The sequence below is a fragment of the Rhinolophus sinicus genome, chromosome 14, assembly GCF_057876585.1.
Source record: "Rhinolophus sinicus isolate RSI-liver-muscle chromosome 14, RSI-T2T, whole genome shotgun sequence".
Classification (NCBI taxonomy): domain Eukaryota; kingdom Metazoa; phylum Chordata; class Mammalia; order Chiroptera; family Rhinolophidae; genus Rhinolophus; species Rhinolophus sinicus.
In genome coordinates this window covers 80,601,592-80,620,813 of record NC_142514.1, presented here as the reverse complement: position 1 = coordinate 80,620,813, position 19,222 = coordinate 80,601,592, and the positions used below count along the sequence as shown (strand labels likewise).

Below are 19,222 nucleotides of genomic sequence, written 5' to 3'. Positions count from 1 at the left end.
AGAGTAAAAATTAAAAACACTAAGTGCATCCAAACTACCTAAAAACGATGCATAAATTAATCCATAAAATATATTAATGATATGGATACGTTTATACAATGTATCCCACAAAATTTGGCTTCAAATTATTTTCCCACTGTAAAGAAAGTCAGCACTGATTCCAAAAGGTTTAAGTTGCTTATCTAAAAGTCTCACGATTTCAAAACACCTCTCTATGAGCTTATTCTAGGCCAACAAATACTAGGCCTCTGGAATTCCAGTTGTGACTTGCAATCTTCTACAGTGACTAACTTGCCTGTATAAATATTTGCCTGTATAAATAATTTGCCTGTATAAATATCAGGCAAATAACAACAACAGAGTAAAATGAAAGGTAGCATATATTTCAAATGCTAATGATAATTCAGATTGGCAATAAATATAAAAACCAACCATCTAGATTTTAGAGGTGTCTTCTAAGCAAACTGAATTAACTCTCCAAAAAGAGCTCTATATAAGTTAGATATAGACTAGAAAAATATATATATGATTCAAATTATTTGGAAGTGATTATCTGTCCAGAATAGCAGTTCAGAGAATCCTTTAGCTTTAATTTGTCACTGGTGATTGATGGTCTCAGATTAGCAAAGACAGAGAATTCAAGTGAGAATTGGGGAAGCCCACCTCATTCATTTAAGAAGCCATGATGAAATTTCCAAAGAGGAAGGTTATATATATATATCACTAAATATCAAACTTTTTTCAGGATATTAAAATCCTAATTGAGAATGAAAACAGCATATTCTATTTTAAGAAAGACTTGTATAAACTGCATTTCCTAAGCAGAATTAATTATGAAAATAATTAGAATTTTGGCAAAATGCATTTAATCAGCAGAGTGGTGTCAAATAAAGAACATCTATAAACAGAATTTACTCTTAGCTGGGGAAAAAAAGAGGGGAGGTTATCATGAAAGAATATCTCTGCAAAGAAATATACAACCAATGAAAAGCAACCAATTCAAAGAGATGCAGGAAGATAAGCTAAAAGACAGTGGGTGAACAAAGAATCCTAATTACCTTGGAGGCTATTTCCATCAATTAGTTATGAAAGGCTTGAGAAGGATCACGCCTATAGATGCCAAAAGGAAAAAATGCAGAGGGCCACCACAGCTAGCCCACGTTTCTCCTGAGACCCTTTTCCAGGATATCTTTTCCAGGCCCTACCTTCAAAAATAACAAATCACTGACACGAGATAACATTTTAACAGCCAGGGCTTAAAGAATACAGCTCCGGAGGCCTACTGACAGCTGTCACCCTAACTGCTTTATCCCCCATTGGGACAGCGTTACTGTGGATGGGATCCTGGAGCCACATCTTAATCAACTGTGTGACCCTGAGCAAGTCACAACCTCTCCAAGCCTTACTTTCCTTATCTGTAAAGTGGGATGATTGATCAAAGCTACTTTTGTGGGGTTCTTATGAGGATTAAAGATAATGTTTGGAAAGCACTAAGAATCTCTGACACATAGTAAGTGCTATAAAAGCTGTTATCAGCAATAGCATTCCAAATACCACTCAGGTAATTTTATTGACACATAAAAAACTGTTTTATGATTTACTAATTACTTGTTTTGTAAATCAGTTTTGTTTTGCTTTTTTAAAAAAAGGTAATATTGGAAAACAGGATGGGTACGAAATCTTCTTACCCATAAGATTAGATCAGGTTATTACATTAGCTCAAGAAGTTTATCTCGTGCATAGATAGCTCCTACCTCTGACTTCACTAAGACCTTAAGCTTGGTTAGAAAATAATAATAAGCCACAGTGTTATCCTAAGATGTGGCATCCTCAAACATAAATGTTAATTTTCTGAATATAACCCAAGAAATAAAGACTGTCAGCATAATTCATCGCAGTAACGCACCAAAAAAGAAAGAAAGAAAATGTCCACAAGATATAAATTTAGCCAAACCGATACCCTCATTTAACTGGATTTGTCTGATCTCTCATCAGCATGAAGGGGGGAAGCATACTGCAAGACATGAAGCTCTACGCAGACCTAATTTTTAAAACAACAACTTCCAGAGTACATACTACAGTCAGAATAAGGTCACCCTAATCCCTTTTATTTTCTACATTTATACTTTTACACAGAGATCTAATGTCACAAAGGCAACCCTGAGTTACTTTAAGAATCAAGAAAATTATCTTTCCTGAGCTGAACTGAGGCAGAAATAGTGGCATATTTTAGAAATACTTTCTACACTTTAAATTGTTTTCTGTCTAATCCTCGGTTAATCAGAGTATGAAATTAACTAGAACTCACTATTTTCCAAAACACTGTGTAAACTAAGAATTTAATGTATTCTTAGAAAGCTCTGAAATGATACCAAGTTCTGTCCAAATTATTTTCATTCCTAAAAGTGACGTACAGATACAAACATAAAACTTACTCAGATTTGCTGTCACGGATCCTAAGTCCGCTATTAAACCTGGAAGCTGCTGAAGCTGCTCCTGTAAATCTATCAGGCTCGTCTTCTTCTTCTCCCAGTGTGCTGACAGCATAACCACCTTGCTATCCACCTGCTGCGACATGAAGAGGAAGGGCAAAGTACAATCGGATTTTAGGCACAAAGAAATCATAGCCAGCCCAATTAGAGTTGGTCGCTGTGATCTTTAAAAACCCCTCTTCTGAGTAGAGACGACAGGAACACTGAAGTTGTTTTCTTTCTTAGAAAAGAACCAACTTAATATTCAGTGCAGAGAACCTCAAATTACTGCTTGTCTCAGTGCACCTTAACCCAGAGAAGACAAAGTTCAGAAATGACCTCAGAAATCACTTCTAAGTATACACCCTATTTTTAAGTAAACCCCATACTTGAAAATCCAAATCTAGAAAAATAAAGCAAAAAAACTACCACTAACAACTGAAAAGAAAACAAACAAAACAACCCAAAACATAATTACTGGGTAATTACTTGCTTTACGAAACGGAATTCTTTTAGCAGAAAATTTCCCTAATGCATTTAGAATATACTATGATTCAACTTACATTTAACAGGAACCCTTAATGCATAAAGAGCACTTGTGTATGAAGGCATTTTGAGGTAACCCATCCGTTCCAGAGAAAAAAGAAAAGGATTTATATTGACAAAGAAGGAATTCAGTTGTAAAGGATTCCTTTTTTTTTTTTTTTAAAGAATTACCGACATATACTGTCTCTTTTTTTTTTTAATCAATTTTTTTTTTTTTTAATTGGGCAACAGTGTGTTTCTCCAGGGCCCATCAGCTCCAAGTCAAGTCATTGTCCTTCAATCTAGTTGTGGAGGGCACAGCTCAGCTCCAAGTCCAGTTGCTGTTTTCAATCTTTAGTTGCAGGGAGCGCAGCCCACCATCTCATGCGGGAATTGAACCAGCAATCTTGTTGTTAAGAGCTCGCGCTCTAACCAACTTAGCCATGTGGCTGCCCCCATAAAGGATTCTTAATAGCAGGGTGCTGAGATACTAGAGTAGTCTAAAATAATTCTAACTTTTTTTTTTTCCTGAAGACTGTAAAGAAAATGACAGACATCAGTTTCTCCCAGACAATTTTGTTTTGGTCTTAACATGGTGGGAGGGGAAAGAGCCTAGAATAAGATTTAGAAGGAGCAAGGAGAGGCCATCTTTTCAAACATCACCAATGATAAGCGAGAACTGTGAAAGATACCCTCACATTAGTACAATAAATATAAAGATGGCAAAATTCATTATATAACAGAAAAAAGTACATTTGAATTTTTTATATAAATCAGAGTTCACAGTTAAGTTATATTTAAAAAAAAGACAATTTACACAGCCCAAGATTTAGAGTCTACACAAGTTGAAACACGAACACAACTGATTCTTACTGAATCTCACTAAAATAAGAAAGCACTTTAGAGGAATAAAAATATCAAAATAAGATGTAAAATTATTTGTATGTAGTGCTAGATTGTGTTTCTTCATTTCAATACTCTAGGGAATTCACAACATTGAAATAAAAGAACCAAGCTACAATACAGGTTAGGAAGCTGCCCAGTTTCCTCATTCTGTCTCCATCTCCCACACCTGCCCTTTGTTTTTCAGCCCACGTTGGAGAGATAATGGCATCATCTCTCACATACCAGCCTCAACTGAGCTGGGGAAGTGACACCAAGACTACTCAGGTTGCAGTCCCATTAATTTTGTATACTTAAAAATGCCTATTGCTTACTGGTTTTAAAAAGATCCCTGAAGTAGTCTAAAAAATACTGAGCAGTGTTAATAGACAAGCAGTGATGCAATTATAAGGAAACTAAGGCTTAAAATAAGCATTTGTGTTCATAAATTCATTTATAACAGTGAACAAACTTCTACAGACCAGCCACGATCTGTCAAGCACTGTTTTGGCACTAGAGATACAATGGTGAACAAAACAGAAAAAAACAAAATCCTGCCCTCTTGGTGCTTACATTGGCAGCAAGTTTCACCAATTCTCTTAGCTTCAGTACTTATATTCAAAAAAGAAAAAATAATTCCTATATGAAAGGACTGATGTGAGGATAAATAACAGGCCTGACAATTAAGGCTGCAAACTCATCCTAGAAAAAGTGCTACATACCTCATTGCTGAATATCACTATGGTCACCTTCAAACTACTCCCCTTGGGAAGCTATGCACTGACACCAGCACCTAGTGAATCCTTCAAAGCAACTTTGGAACTCTTTTTCTGGAATGACCCTCAGAGCTGTCGTTGTATTACCCTTGATGTCCTGAATGTCATCAAAATGTCTACCTTTCAATATTTCCTTTATCTTCGGGTAAAGAAGTCATTGGGGGCCAGATCAGGTGAGTAGGGAGGGTGTTCCAATACAGTTATTTGTTGACTGGCTAAAAACTCCCTCACAGACAGTGCCGAGTGAGCTGGTGCATTGTCGTGATGCAAGAGCCATGAATTGTTGGCAAAAAGTTCAGGTTGTCTAACTTTTTAATGCAGACTTTTCAGCACTTCCAAATAGTAAACTTGGTTAACTGTTTGTCCAGCTGGTACAAATTCATAATGAATAATCCCTCTGATATCAAAACATGTGAGCAACAGCGTTGCAACAAATTCGCAAGGTTCACTGTCAGACCTCATATATTTTTTTCCTGGTACATGGCATATCTTTTAAAAAGTTTGATAAATCTTACAGTGATAAATTAGGTTAATAACTTGAAAAATCTAGAATGTTAGCCATTTCTTACTGAAAATTAAAGTGCAATATAAATTTTAAAACAACTACAGTCTAGTTTGAGCCTGCCACAAAATTAAAAACTATATTCTGAATATAGAATATAAGAAGTATATATAGAAAGAGTATACCAAAATACATTAAAATATCATTTCCACTTAAAAGAGTGGGAGGTTGAATAGATTTTCAGAAATCATTATCAATAATTATGTAATAATACTAAAACATCTTGAGCATTTTCTATGTGCCAGACCCTCTGCAAAGCAATTTACATACATTATCTCATTTAAACCACACAGCAATCTTGTGAACTAAGCATTGTCATTTCACAAATGAAGAAACTGAGGCGTAATGAAGCTAAATCACTTGCCCAAGGACCACAGTGGAACTCGAGTCAATCCCAGGGAATATGACATGTAAGCCAATGCCCTTAAATCACTATTTTCTAGGGGTTGTGTTATAGAGGTATATGAAAGAAAGAAGAAAAGTTGGCAAAAGAAAGGGTTCTAAAAATCTGTATTTAAACTTTACTGAATGATTAAAAATAAGCGATTTCCAGAAGACCAATATGTCCACCTCCAAGTAAACAATTCTGAATAACCCCAGATTTAACACCAGGAAATCAAGTTTAAGGAGCAAGACGAACCCATCAGTCTTCATTCCAAAATTCCTCCTGGTGGACACTGAAGTTAGGAGAATGAAGAAAAAGCAGGGAATAGCAATGATTTGCAAAATGGCTAATAACAGTACCTTACTGTGTATAAAACTCAAAGTTCAGAGTTTGGGGGGTACATTATCTTATGTGATTTCCACACTACTTTGCTTCAATAGAACCTGCAGGGTAGGTGGCAGTATATCATTTAATAGAGGAGGAAAGTAAAACAGAGACTAAGTTATGTGCCCAAGGTCAAAATACATTAGCGCGGAAATTAGGATTTCCAACACCCAGTTCTGGTCACCTTTTACCACAGGCAGCGGAGCTCCATGCTGGAACACAGACCGAACCATGTCTAATTTAACCCGCTTACACCTCAAATTGTTAAACAAAACAGGAATCGTAACAGTTCAATTTGAATGCAAGCAAATATTTCACAATAATACAAATTACAAGCAAATAATGCACTGGAAGTCTAACTTTAAAAAGCTGCCTTCAGAGTCTAACCCCTAAGTCAGTATTAACTATTTATTCATTTATATATTGCTAAGGGAGACAAAAAAATGGTTATAAACTTGTAGAAAAGGCCTACACAACAAAGTTACTTTACCATTGACCATAGCTGCTTATTTTCTAAGATACTGCTCTGAATTTTTAAGACTATATAGTCAGAATTAGCTTTAAAGTAGATGGGTATAAAATAATTTGTCAAACAAGACTGAATTGTCTTTATATATATTTGTCCTGGCAGGGTGAAACTGGTTAAAGGCCACGAAAGACACATGAGCACCATCTGACAAAATAAACATGGTAGGTTTCACACCATATATATTAAAGATACACATTTTAAATACTTGCATGTCTCAACAATATGTCAGAGGGCTTTAAAATAAATTTTTCATTTTTTGAGTTGAGTACTGTATTTCTGAAGAGCTACAGAGGCACTTTGGATCAGATGGGGGTCTTAAAATAACCAAGTATTCCACTATGAACAAATTTAAGATCCCCAGATAGCATAAATTCAACAATGGATCTTAAAGAAAATTCATTCTCCTATGTGTTTTATTATAAAATACTTCTTACAATCAAAAGAATAATTTTTGTTAAAGATCCTCTACAGAATATAGTCTTCACTGAACGTTATTGGTGGGATTCACCCAACTTGATAAATGTAGAGAGTAGTTCACTGATTTTCACTACTGTATGGTGTTTGATTTTATGAATAATACTGTAATTTATTCTGTAGATGGACTTTGGGACTGTCTAAAGTTTCAACAGAACTTGCTACAACATCCTGGTATCAAGCTCCTGATGCACATGTGTCAGTTTCACAAGTGAGTTACAGATGTGTCCATGGTGTCTCAGCAAGGCTGGGGTAGCCAGATTTCCCTAGTCACCTCAGAGGCGGCCTTCAGGTAACCTCATCTATGTATTACACAGTAATGAGCATGTGCCCAACGGATGTTATCAGGGGAAAGCTTGGGACACAATGCTCTGGAAATAGCCCTATGAAGTGGACTTGTCTGACAGGTATGTGCACCTTCAACTTACAATTAATGCCAATTCATTTTTCTAACATGATTGTGCCGATGGATTCACACTCCCTAGTTCTAGTTGTTCCTCATCTTGTTTCTTCTAAGGGAAGAAACAAAACTGCCTGCTGCAAATAATGATTGTCTCTGCACAGAAAACTCAAGGTTTAAAATTTTGATCATCTAAGGAGTATAGATTTGTGGTTTTACTTTGTATTTCCTTGATTACTAACCGAGTTTGAATGCATTTTCTTGTTTACTGGCCACTCAAATATTTTTTTCTTCTGTAAAATGCCCGGTCATATCTTTTGCTAGCTTTTCTATTGTGTGACTGTTCTCTTTTTATTGATTTGTAGTGGTTGTTCATATTTTATGAACACCTGTCCTCTGTTTTGTGAATTGCTTAACATTTTCATGGTGGTGTTTGATGAATAGAAGCTCTGATAAAAATTAATATTTGTATTTATGGCTGGTGCTTTTTATGCCTGTTTAAGAAATCTTTCCTTACCCTGAGTCTTAAAGCTCTTCTGCTATTTTCTAAAATACCTATAGTTTAAAAAAATATAGGGCAACTGGAGAGCTCAGTTGGTTAGAGCGCGAGCTCTGAACAACAGGGTTGCCAGTTTGATTCCCACATGGGCCAGTGAGATGCTCCCTCCACAACTAGACTGAAGACAACAAGCTGCTGCTGAGCTGCCGGAGGGGCAGCTGATGGCTCAGTTGGTTAGAGCGTGAGCTCTCAACAACAAGGTTGCCAGTTCGACTCCTACATGGGATGGTGGGCTGTACCCCATGCAACTAGATTGAAAACAGCGACTGGACTTGGTGCTGAGCTGCGCCCTCCTCAACTAAGATTGAAAGGACAACAACTTGACTTGGTGCTGATGGGTCCTGGGAAAAAAACAACACACTGTACCCCAATAAAGTCCTGGAAATACACACTGTTCCCCAATATAGTCCTGTTCCCCTTCCCCAATAAAACCTTTTAAAAAAATGTATAGTTTTCCCTCTCACATTTAAGTATGATGGAACCAAAATTTGAACCACGCTCTTTCACTACTTTTATTCAACATTATACTGGAGTTCTACCCACTGTAAAAAGACATGAAGAAATGAAAGTTGTATGGATTAGAGGGGAAGAAACCCACCCCAAACACAAATTATTAGAATAAGTAGATTTAGCAACACGGTTAAAGATGGGATCAATATACTGCAAGTCAAATACTGCAGGTTTGGGTGGACATTAGGACAAAGATATTGTCTGTTAAAAACTTGCTAAAATGTGTTACTCTGAATAGATACTTAATTTCACTGAATGTATTTTCTGCATCTGATAATCATATATTTTTCTTCTTTAACATGTGAACGTGGTCAACTGCATTGAAAAGATTTTCTAATGTCAAACCAATCTTTTAATCCTGGAAGGAACCAGGTGTGTTTTGTTTTTTACGCACTGCTGAATTTGTCTGCCAGCAGTCATACACTGCGGAGGACTGTCTCACAGGCAGAATGCCTTTTGTTTATTATCCGCATTCACAGAACATATACCCATCAATACAAAGTTCTCGCTGACACTTATATAGGAAAACTTTATATTTAAGCTCGATGCACATTTTAAAACAATGTGTGAGAAGATTCTCAAACTACATTTCAAATTCTTAGAACGTCAGAATCACACGGGTATGAGGAGTACCTCCATACGCAGGCCTTGTGTGTGGCTAGTGGTGACCGGCCACACTATTACACACGACACAACTGTTAATAACTACATCAGAAGTTTAGGCATCAGAAAACTATGTTTTAAGCACTTTACATCCTAACACATTGCTACCCATATATAGACATTTTGCTAGTTTTAAATGTATTTAAGAAAGTCGGTTGAGGGTTTAGGGTTGACATGTAACATACTGTAACTTTTCCAATTTGAAACGTAAGAAACATAAGGGACTATGGGCATTTTGGCAGTTAGTGTTTGCACATTACATCTGATTTTCAGAAACGGATTACTGAAATTAAGTGAGAGATGATGCTATTTCTATTCTTCACTGGTTACTCTTGAAATTCTGCCCTCCATATTTAACTTTAAATCTGAGGTTAATCAGTCTCTGTACACTCTCCGTAAATAATGCAAGGACTTTTGAATGCTTTAACTGATAATCTGCCTTCCAGATCACATGCTATATTATCCAGCATTTTTGTTCTATCATTGTTAATCCCACTGTTAATTAGATAACTGATCAATACATAGTCATTGTTTGTTTAGATTTATCTTTGGTTTACTATTTTCTTTGTTCACTATTCCTTCCTATATCTCAGACCTATTTTCCAAGATAATTTTTCTTTATCTTGAAATACATTCATTAGAAGTTCTTTTACTGGGTGATTGTTGATAGCAAACTATTTTTTTTCTGACAATGTCTTACTTTGCCCTCATTCCTGACAACAGTTTGAGAAATCTGCTGTGAAACTCATTCATTTATAAGTGATGTCTTTTCTCTCTAATTACTTTGAGCTCTTTTTCTTGCCTTAGGTGTTCTGTAGTTTCAATATGAGTTGTCTAGGTATACTAATAATTACTTTTCCTGCTTGCTTGTACTTTTTGGACCTAAGGATTTACATATCTCATTTCTGGAAAATTCTCAGCCATTTATCTTTTCCTACATTGTCTTTCCCTCATTCTCTTTCTAGAATGTTTATTAGACATTAAGCTGACCCATATGAACCTGTAATTTTACAGACCAAAATTAGTCCAATATTGGTAATCTCACTTGGTTCAACCTTCTATAACTATTTTCTATTAACTCCTCTTTCACATTTTCCTATCTCAGAGATGCTTTCTCGGTAACTGACTTTATCTTCTACTTCACTGTAGTCTTTCTTCCATTGTATATAACTGCTGTTAAGCACATTCTTTGGGTTTTTAATGACTTTTTTCTTTTTTTTTTTTAATGAGCGCACAGCTCACAGTGGCTCATGCAGGGATCGAACCAGCAACCTTGGTGTTATTAGCACTATACTTTAACCAACTGAGCTAACCGGCCACCCCTTAATGACTTTTTAAAGTCATGTTTGATAGAGTCTTATTCCTTACTTTTAATTCATTTTTTTATCTCTTAAAAACTTTGCATGTAACTATTTAACAGTCTATGCCCAACAGTATGATATCCAAAGTCCTTTGTAGGTCTAAATCTTACTCTTTGGTTCTGATGACTCTCAAACTTTTGGTAATATATTTCTTTCTTTCTGTGTTTGCTAATTATTTTTTTCTTTTTCTTTCTTTCTTTCTTTTTTTTGAGTGGGTGGTAAGGAATCAATCTGTAGGAATCTTGTTGAGGGGCCTAGCTTAAACAAAGTTTCATCCATGTAGAATTTGTGTTTGTATCTGTTGGGTGTTAAAGAACAGTTATCTGTGGCCCTTTCATTTCTTAATGTGATGATTCCTTGATCATGCAGGAAGTACACATTAGAGCCCCACACTCACGTGACAGGTTTCCTTGTTGCCTCCTTTTACCAACAGATAGCTTTTTTCTTTTCTTTTTTTCTTAGCATATGCTTTCACTGAGAGATGTACCCACTTCATAGATCCAAGAGCTTTGGATGCGGGGTTGATGAGCTGAGCGGCGAGTTTGCTGAGATCAGTGGCTGGTGGCAGCAGGTGCCGGAGGCAGCCAGAGTCAGAAGTGGAGCAGGGCAGTGTGTGGCTGGGGCCATGGTGGCAGGGCCGGGCAGTGATGCCTTATGGAAAGTGACCCTGGGGTCCTCACCAAGCTCATTTAAAGGATTTGGTTGCCAAGGAGCTCAAGTAGAAGAAATAGGAGTTTAGAGCCCGAGAATTTTGAAAAATTAAAGCCAGTTCACAGGTTAACTTTTCTTTATAAGTGGCCACCAGAAGAACCAGCAGGCTCTGTGGTTCAGGACTCAAGACTTGACACAGTATTTTTTGTCAAGCGGGTAATTAATAATGCTTGAGCTACTTAAGCCATGTAAGTGTGATATTGAACTGTACCCCTCAAGATGTCCATTTAGGAGAAACATGATCAGAGTTTAAAGAATTTTCACAAAGTTTTGATGCAGCTATGAAAGGTATGGCACTGAGCAACTTGGATGTGATCCAACAAGTACACAACAGTTTCACCGAGACAGCAAATGTTTGAACTTGACGCAAAGACATCAACAAAAGAAGAAGATGCTTTTCACTGTCAGTTATGTTCTTGTTAATGGAAGATTGTATGAATTAGATGGATTAAAAGAAGGACCGACTGATTTAGGATGCAAGCAGTAAAGATGACTGGATCAGTGCAGCGAGGCCAGTCACAGACAAAAGGACACAAAAGTACAGTGAAGGTCAAATTCGATTTAATTTAATGGCCACTGTGACAGAAACATGATATACGAACAGAAGAATGCAGAGCTGCAAAGACAACTTACTGAGGCACCTATGGATACAGATCAGGGTAATATGTTGAGTGCTGTTCAGTCAGAGGTTGCTAAAAATCAGACGCTTATTGAAGAAGTACAGAAATTAAAAAGATACAATTGAAAATATCAGAAGGAATCATAATTCCCTGCCTTTCATTACGGAATTGTTAAAGACTTTAGCAGAACACCAGCAGTTAATACAACGAGTAGAAAAGTCAAAAGAAAAACAGAATGCAAAGAAAGCACAAGAAACTAAATGAAGAAGATACTTTGGGATATGCACACATTTCTGAGTCTGCATTTACTTTCACGGAAACCATTAAGAATAAAAAACTTTGAGCAACACCCTAATTGACTCTGCATGTTTGGCAATAGCACCTGACTGTCTTGTCTTTAATGCATGGATTCATAACCTTTTCCCTACCTGCATCATGTGCTTGTAGTACAGATTAAATAAAAGCAGAGTTAAAAGCGCTTGCCTGAATTCCATAATCTGATATTGGATCTGAGAACTTCTCTGTATATGTAACTGCCGTAATGAACCTTGAAAATGCACAAATGATATGCTCAACCTGTAATTGTTATCAATAATCTTTTGCTCTTGTAGCTCAGTTAAATGCTTAAAATTTAAGAATGTCAGATCTTGATTAAACTGGATCTCATGTTTTCACATCAGTAATGGAAAAACAATCAGCATTTCTGTCTTTGATATTTAAATATTTTGAAAATTTTAAAACTGAATTTTATCTCCTATACCAATTATTTGAAAAAGTATGACTTTAATGCAGATCATTTGAAAAGGACAAAGTACAGTTTCTAGTGATTTTCATTGCTGCCAGCAGAAAAAGTAATAAACATCCCAAGTTAAAAAAAAAAAGATGCAAGAGCTTTGCATAAAGACTCATAGGCGTCTCAGTTCCCCATAGACAAAATCTCCTATCTCCATAAATCTCTAAAACTTTTGTTTTAGTATCTGACCCCACCTTCTGTGGGTTTTTTTGTTTTTTTACCACTGTGATCTCAGTTCCCTTTTCATTTTTTGGCTCTTTAGTATCTGCCATAATTTTTTGTGAGCTTAGTGCAATAATTTTTTTTTTCTTAATCTATCCAGGGGCGGCTGGATGGCTCAGCTGGTTAGAGCGCGAGCTCTTAACAACAAGTTTGCAAGTTCAATTCTTACATGGGATAGTGGGCTGTGCCCCTTGCAATTAAGATAGAAAATGGTGACTGGACTTGGAGCTGAGCTGCGTCCTCCACAACCAGATTGAAGGACAATGACTTGACTTGGAGCTGATGGGCCCTGGAAAAACACACTGTTCCCCAATATTCCCCAATTCCAAAAAAAAAAAAAAAAAAATCTATCCAGTATTTAACTGTTTTATAGCCATGGGCTTTTCAAAGTACCTAGTCTGCCTTACTGCCAGAAACCTATATTCCCCCTTTTTTCAGTAATTTCTCAGAGAAACACTAATGCCTAAATTTCATTATGTATTACTCCATCCTATTCAACTATTACAGCTTCACTAATTTAGGTAAATGGTAAAGAAAGTCAGACTAAATTAAAGTCAGAATTACAGAAATGTTTTTAGGAAGAAATTAGTTTGACAGACATCAATAGCACACAGCATTTGATCTTGGCTAACAAAGCTTTAAGTACATGTACCTAATAATTTTAATTACAAGACACTGCGATTCATTATACACTCTGTACATAGTGCTGGAAAATCACTTGTTCTTGTAAGAGAATTGAGGATGGCCCCTGAAATTTTTATAGTTATTTCCCAAGCAAATTAATAATTTTAGGTAGACTGAGCAAAGTCAAGCTTTTGCTGAAATAATAAGAAATTCTTAAATAGTGGGTAAAAAGAAATTACATCTTCTAATTTACATATACTACGAAGGTATCAGAATTAAATTCAAAGCATTATAGCTAGATGAACCAAGTATTTACTTGTGACTTGAGAATAAAAGTTATAAACTCTTTAAGCCTAAGTAAACTAAATTATTTGACTGAGATATTATGAAAATGTGCCCTATTTAGGGAGTTTCATAATCAACTACTAAATTTAATTTTAGATGGTCAATAAACCATTTTAATACAATTATAAATTAATTTCTTAAAAACTAGCATTTAACATTGCAAAAGGATTTTGCAATGTTTTCATTGCAAAAGGATTCTGCAATGTTTTCCCACAAGTAAAAGATTAGCCCATAATTCTTTACCTCTCCAGCACCTGCACATTCCTTTGCTCTTCTGTGAAGTGCAGCCCATGTATCTTCGTACCTAAGGAAAGCAAAAAATAATTCAAAATGTAAACCATATGTTGAAAAATAGACTATCTAAAGATGAACCTAGAACATCCTATGGTGCCAGAAAGGAAAAGCTCAAAAAATAATGGGGATATGTCACAAGTATTCAACTTGAATGGGTTTCCAACTGCCAGATTTGGGAGAATTTGAGCAACAAAATAAATTATGGTAGTAATGGGTTATAACTCAAAGAATAAAACAAACTTCCATGAGTTCATAGTTATTCAAACAAATAGCTGAATAAATAAATTGGGGAAAAGGGAAAACCTCTTCCTTACAGTAGAATTCCAGTGGCTAACTGTAGAAAAAATGATAAAAATAGAAAATAATTTGATAAACATAACAATAATGATTGTTTCAGGCAAGAATTCTAATGGATGCTAAAATTAATGAATTAAATTATGAAGAGAAACAGGATACTTACATAGTCTCAAAGTATCTCCCCATAGGATACTCATTAATTATAAAGGGGGAAACAGTATTAACAGTGGAGAAACTGGGTGGACACTCCCTTAACCAAGTGACCAACAGTAACAAGACATATCAACACCATGTGTCTACTGATATGATACACTGGGAAGGGCACAACATTACTCTCCTGGAATGCTTGCCAAAAAGGCACTAACTTGAATTTAGTCATGAGAAAACAGCAGATAAGCCCAAACAGAGGGATGTTTTGCAAAATAATTGGCCAGTACTCTTTAAAAGTATCGAGGTCACAAAAGACAAAGACAGACTCAGGAACTGTTTCAGATTAAAGGAGATATGGTGACTAAATACAATGTGTGATCCTGCATTAGGTCCTGGTCCAGAAACAAGGACATTAGTGGGATAACTGATGAAATTTGAATAAGGTCTGTAGTTTACAGGCATACCTCATTTTATTGCACTTTGCTTTACTGTACTTCACAGATATTGTGTTTTTTACAAATTGAAGGCAAGAACCTCCACCAACAAAAAGATTACAACATGCTTTTATTGTGATACTGGCTTTATTGTGGTCTGGAACCAAACCCACAATATCTCCAAGGTGTGCCTATATTTATCAATATTATTTTCCTGTTTTTCATATTGTACTATTGTACATGATCCTCAAAATATGAAGCAATAATTGCCAAAACTGAAGGGAGAAATAAATATTCTCCAATAATAGTTAGAGACAACACACTACTCTCAATGGATAAAATGACCAGACAGAATATAAGGAGAACATGAACAACACAACAAATCAACCGGATATAACAGACATATACAGAACACTCTACCGAACAACAACAGAATACACATTCTTCTCAAGTGCATATGGGACATTCTCCAGGACAGACCATGTATTAGGCTACAAATTAAATCTCAATGGATTCTAAAAGGTGGTTATGAGAAATCTCTGAATCTTCTCTCTGTTTTGCTGTGAACCTAAGAGCACTCCAAAAAAATAAAGTCTATATATTTTTTAAAAGAGATATTTATCATACAAAATATTTTTTCTGACCACAATGAAATGAAGTTAGAAATCCATAACAAACAGAAAACTGGAAAACTCACAAATTTGTAAAAATCAAGCAACATATTCTTAAATAACCAATGTGTCAAAGACGAAATCACCAGGGAAATCAGAAAATACTAAGACATGAATGAAAACCACAATATACCAAAGCTTATAGCATGCAGCAAAAGCAGAGCTTAGAGGAAATTTATTGCTATGTATGCTTATATTAAAGAAGAAAAAAATATCTCCAATCAACAGCCTAACTTCACAACTTAGGGAACTAGAAAAAGAACAAACTGAACCCAAAGCTAGCTGAAAAAATAATAAAGATTGGAGCAGAAATAAATAGAGAATTAAAAAACAGAGAAAAGCAATGAAATAAAAAATTCATTCTTCAAAAAGATTAACAAAATTAAACCTTTAGATAGACTAAGAAAAAAAAGAAGACTTAAATAAAATTAGAAACAAAAAGGGGGACATTATTTAGAAACAAAAGGGGACTGAAATGAAAAGGATTGTAAGAAAGTAATATGGATAATTGCATGCCAATAAATTGGATAACGTAGATGAAATGAACAAATTTCTAGAAACACAAAACCTTCCAAGACTGAATAACCCCCAAAATAGATAATCAGAATAGATGTATAACTCGTAGGATGATTGGATCAGTAATCAAAGATCCCCCCCTCTTGGACAACTAATGCATCAAAAAAGCAATTAAAAGGGAAATAAAAAAGTATCTTGAGACAAGCAAAAACGGAAACACACATACCAAAACTTATGCAGCAAAAGCAGTTCTAAGAGGGAAGTTCATAGCTAGCAATAAATAACTACGTTAAGCAGCAAGAAAGACCCCAAATAAACAAACTAACTCTTCGCCTTAAGGAACTAGAAAAAGAAGAATTAACTGAGCCAAAGTTAGCAGAAGGAAGGAAATAATAAAGATTAGAGAAGAAATAAATGAAATAGAGAACAGGAAAATAGAAAAGATTAACCAAGCTATGAATTGGTTCTTTGAAAAGATAAAATTGACAAACCTTTAGCTATAGACTAATCAAGTTAAAAAGAGGCCCCAAATCAACAAATAATAAATGAAAAAGGAGACATTACAACTGACACTACAGAAATACAAAGGATCCTAAGAGGCTACTATGAACAACTATAGGTCAACACACTGCATGCAGAGATAAAGGAACATAGGGGATTGTCATGGCAATATGGTTTTGGCTATTCCATGTTGGAGCGGTGGTCAGATTATGGAACTTTGTGAAAGTTGTTAAAAAAAAAAGAGTTTAACATGGAAAGCGTATAAAACTAAGGACTCAATATTTTGACTCTGGAAATTTGTTTTTGGTCCCATTGACCCTATCTGGCACAAAGGATGTTCTCTGGTGTTGAATTGACGGAAGACATAAAACTTGTATTTGCTTTATATCATTACAACCTGAAAATACTTCCAAAGTACAGGACCAGGCTGGCTCTACAGTACCACAGAAAGCTTTTACTAAAGTGTCAGTGGCACTCGATACAAGCCTACCTCAGAGATACTGAGGGTTCAGTTCCAGATCATCACAGGAAATCAAGTTGTAATTTTTTTCCTGTAGAGGGTCTTGCCACCAGTTTGTAAAAAATGCAACATCTGTAAAGCACAATAAATGTGCTTTAACAGGTATGCCTGTACCTGCTAAGGTAGCTCCTGCGGACCCGTGTCTTTGTATAGGATCTTAAGTCCTCAACAAAGAATTTACAGCGATGTACCCTGAAGACCATCAAGCTAAATCTGGGAGGGCTATAGCACCCTCTGAATATGTAGTGCTGGGGGACAGCTTCCTCTGTGCTGAAACAAGTCAGTGTCTGACTGACTGGGATGTCACCTGCACACTCAAAATGGTGGTGCTCAGTGAGAGGGAATCTACTGTCAAGCCCTGTAGATACTGCTCCCGTCAGAGGGAAAAAATGCCTTCTGAACCACATATCTTTCCATTTCTTACAAGAAATTCAACTCCATTATAATCTTATGGGACCACCATACACACGGTCCATTATTGACTGAAACATCACTATGCAGCACCTGACTATGTACTTACAGTGGAATGTTACTCAGCCTTAAAAAGGAAGAAAATTCTGACATAAACTACAACATGGATGAACCTTGAAAACGTTATGCTAAGTGAAAGAAGCCAGTCACAAAAAGATAAATACTGTACGATTCCATTTATATGAGATACCTAGAGCACTAGTCAAACTCATAGAAAGGGAAAGTAGAATGATGTCTGCCAGAGGCAGGGGAAGGGGACGATGGGTAGATCCAGTTTTGCAAGATGAAGAGTTTTGGAGGTTGGATGCACAACAATACTTAACACTACTGAACTGTACACCTAAAAATGGTTAAGATGATAAATTTCATGTTATGTGTATTTTAACACAATTAAAAATTATGATTTGTGTATCTGCTATTTAAAATGGTCTTTCCTCTACCCATAATTAGTTCTAAAGGAAAAGACTGACTCAGTGCAATGAACGGGCACATTACAGACATTTCCCTATGACTGTAAACTTTTCATATTAAGTCCGAAAATGTGCTCCATCCCAAAAAACTACCACATACAAAAGTCTACACTTCTCAAATCTTTCAATGAAGCTCTTTCAACTAAATCACTAAATTTAAAAAATAAAGATAAAATGTAAATAGGAAACAGTACACCTCTGATTAATTCTTACTATACATCCTTTCATGTTCCCTTATTTTCTTCATTCAACAAAATCAAGCAGGAAATTAATATCAAATTAAGCACTTTTCACTTCAGAAAAGAAAAAAAATCTCTAGATTTAGCAACCATAAAAAGAAACACAGGGTGGCCGGATGGCTCACTTGGTTAGAGTGCGAGCTCTGAACAGCAGAGTTGCCGGTTCGATTCCCACATGGGCCAGTGAGCTGCGCCCTCCACAACTAGATTGAAGACAACGAGCTGCTGCTGAGCTTCCAGAGGGGCAGCTGGATGGCTCAGTTGGTTAGAGCATGAGCGCTCAACAACAAGGTTGCCGGTTCAATTCCCACATGGGATGATGGGCTGTGCCCCCTGCAACTAAAGACTGAAAAACAGCGACTGTACTTGGAGCTGAACTGCGCCTTCCACAACTAGATTGAAGGACAACTACTTGGAGCTGATGGGCCCTGGAGAAACGCACTGTTCCCCAATAAAATTTAAAAAAAGAAACCCAATAAAGAACCAGAAAAGCAAAAGCAAAATGTAGGTGTAGATGATCGTGCTGTAAATGCTGGTAAGGAAAAGAACTATACTATACTTTTCACTGCACACATCTTCACCATATACATATCTGTCAGATGACACATTAAATACGCAGCATATAACAACATACTTAAACCATAGACTTATTTTTCTAACAGCTTTATTGAAGCAATTCAGATACCCATAATTCAGTAGCTTTTAGTATATTCACAAAGTTGGGCAACTATCACCACTATCTAATTCCAAAATATTTTCATCATTTTGAAAACAACCATACCCATTTGTAGTCGTTACTCTTTCCCTTCCCTCCCCTTTTTGCAACCACCTATCTATTTTCTGTCTTATGGAGTCACCTATTC

The 19,222-nt window shown here is 36.0% G+C and overlaps 1 protein-coding gene and 1 pseudogene across 5 annotated transcripts in view; one reads left to right on the top strand and one right to left on the bottom strand.

Moving 5' to 3' along the window:
* The window catches only part of DTNBP1 (dystrobrevin binding protein 1), a 129,782-nt gene that overhangs the window by 98,896 nt on the left and 11,664 nt on the right, over positions 1–19,222 (bottom strand). For 3 of the 5 annotated variants that reach the window (XM_019742973.3, XM_019742975.3, XM_074335199.2), the window contains exons 4-5: positions 14,040–14,100; positions 2,436–2,568 (exon numbers count right to left, since the gene is read on the bottom strand). In XM_019742973.3, the coding sequence (XP_019598532.3) occupies positions 2,436–2,568; positions 14,040–14,100 (194 nt within the window). The remainder of the gene's footprint in view (positions 1–2,435; positions 2,569–14,039; positions 14,101–19,222) is intronic. The other 2 variants (XM_074335198.2, XM_019742974.3) reach the window with 1 other exon arrangement.
* Positions 11,381–13,120, top strand: LOC109453330 (ubiquitin carboxyl-terminal hydrolase isozyme L5 pseudogene; annotated as a pseudogene).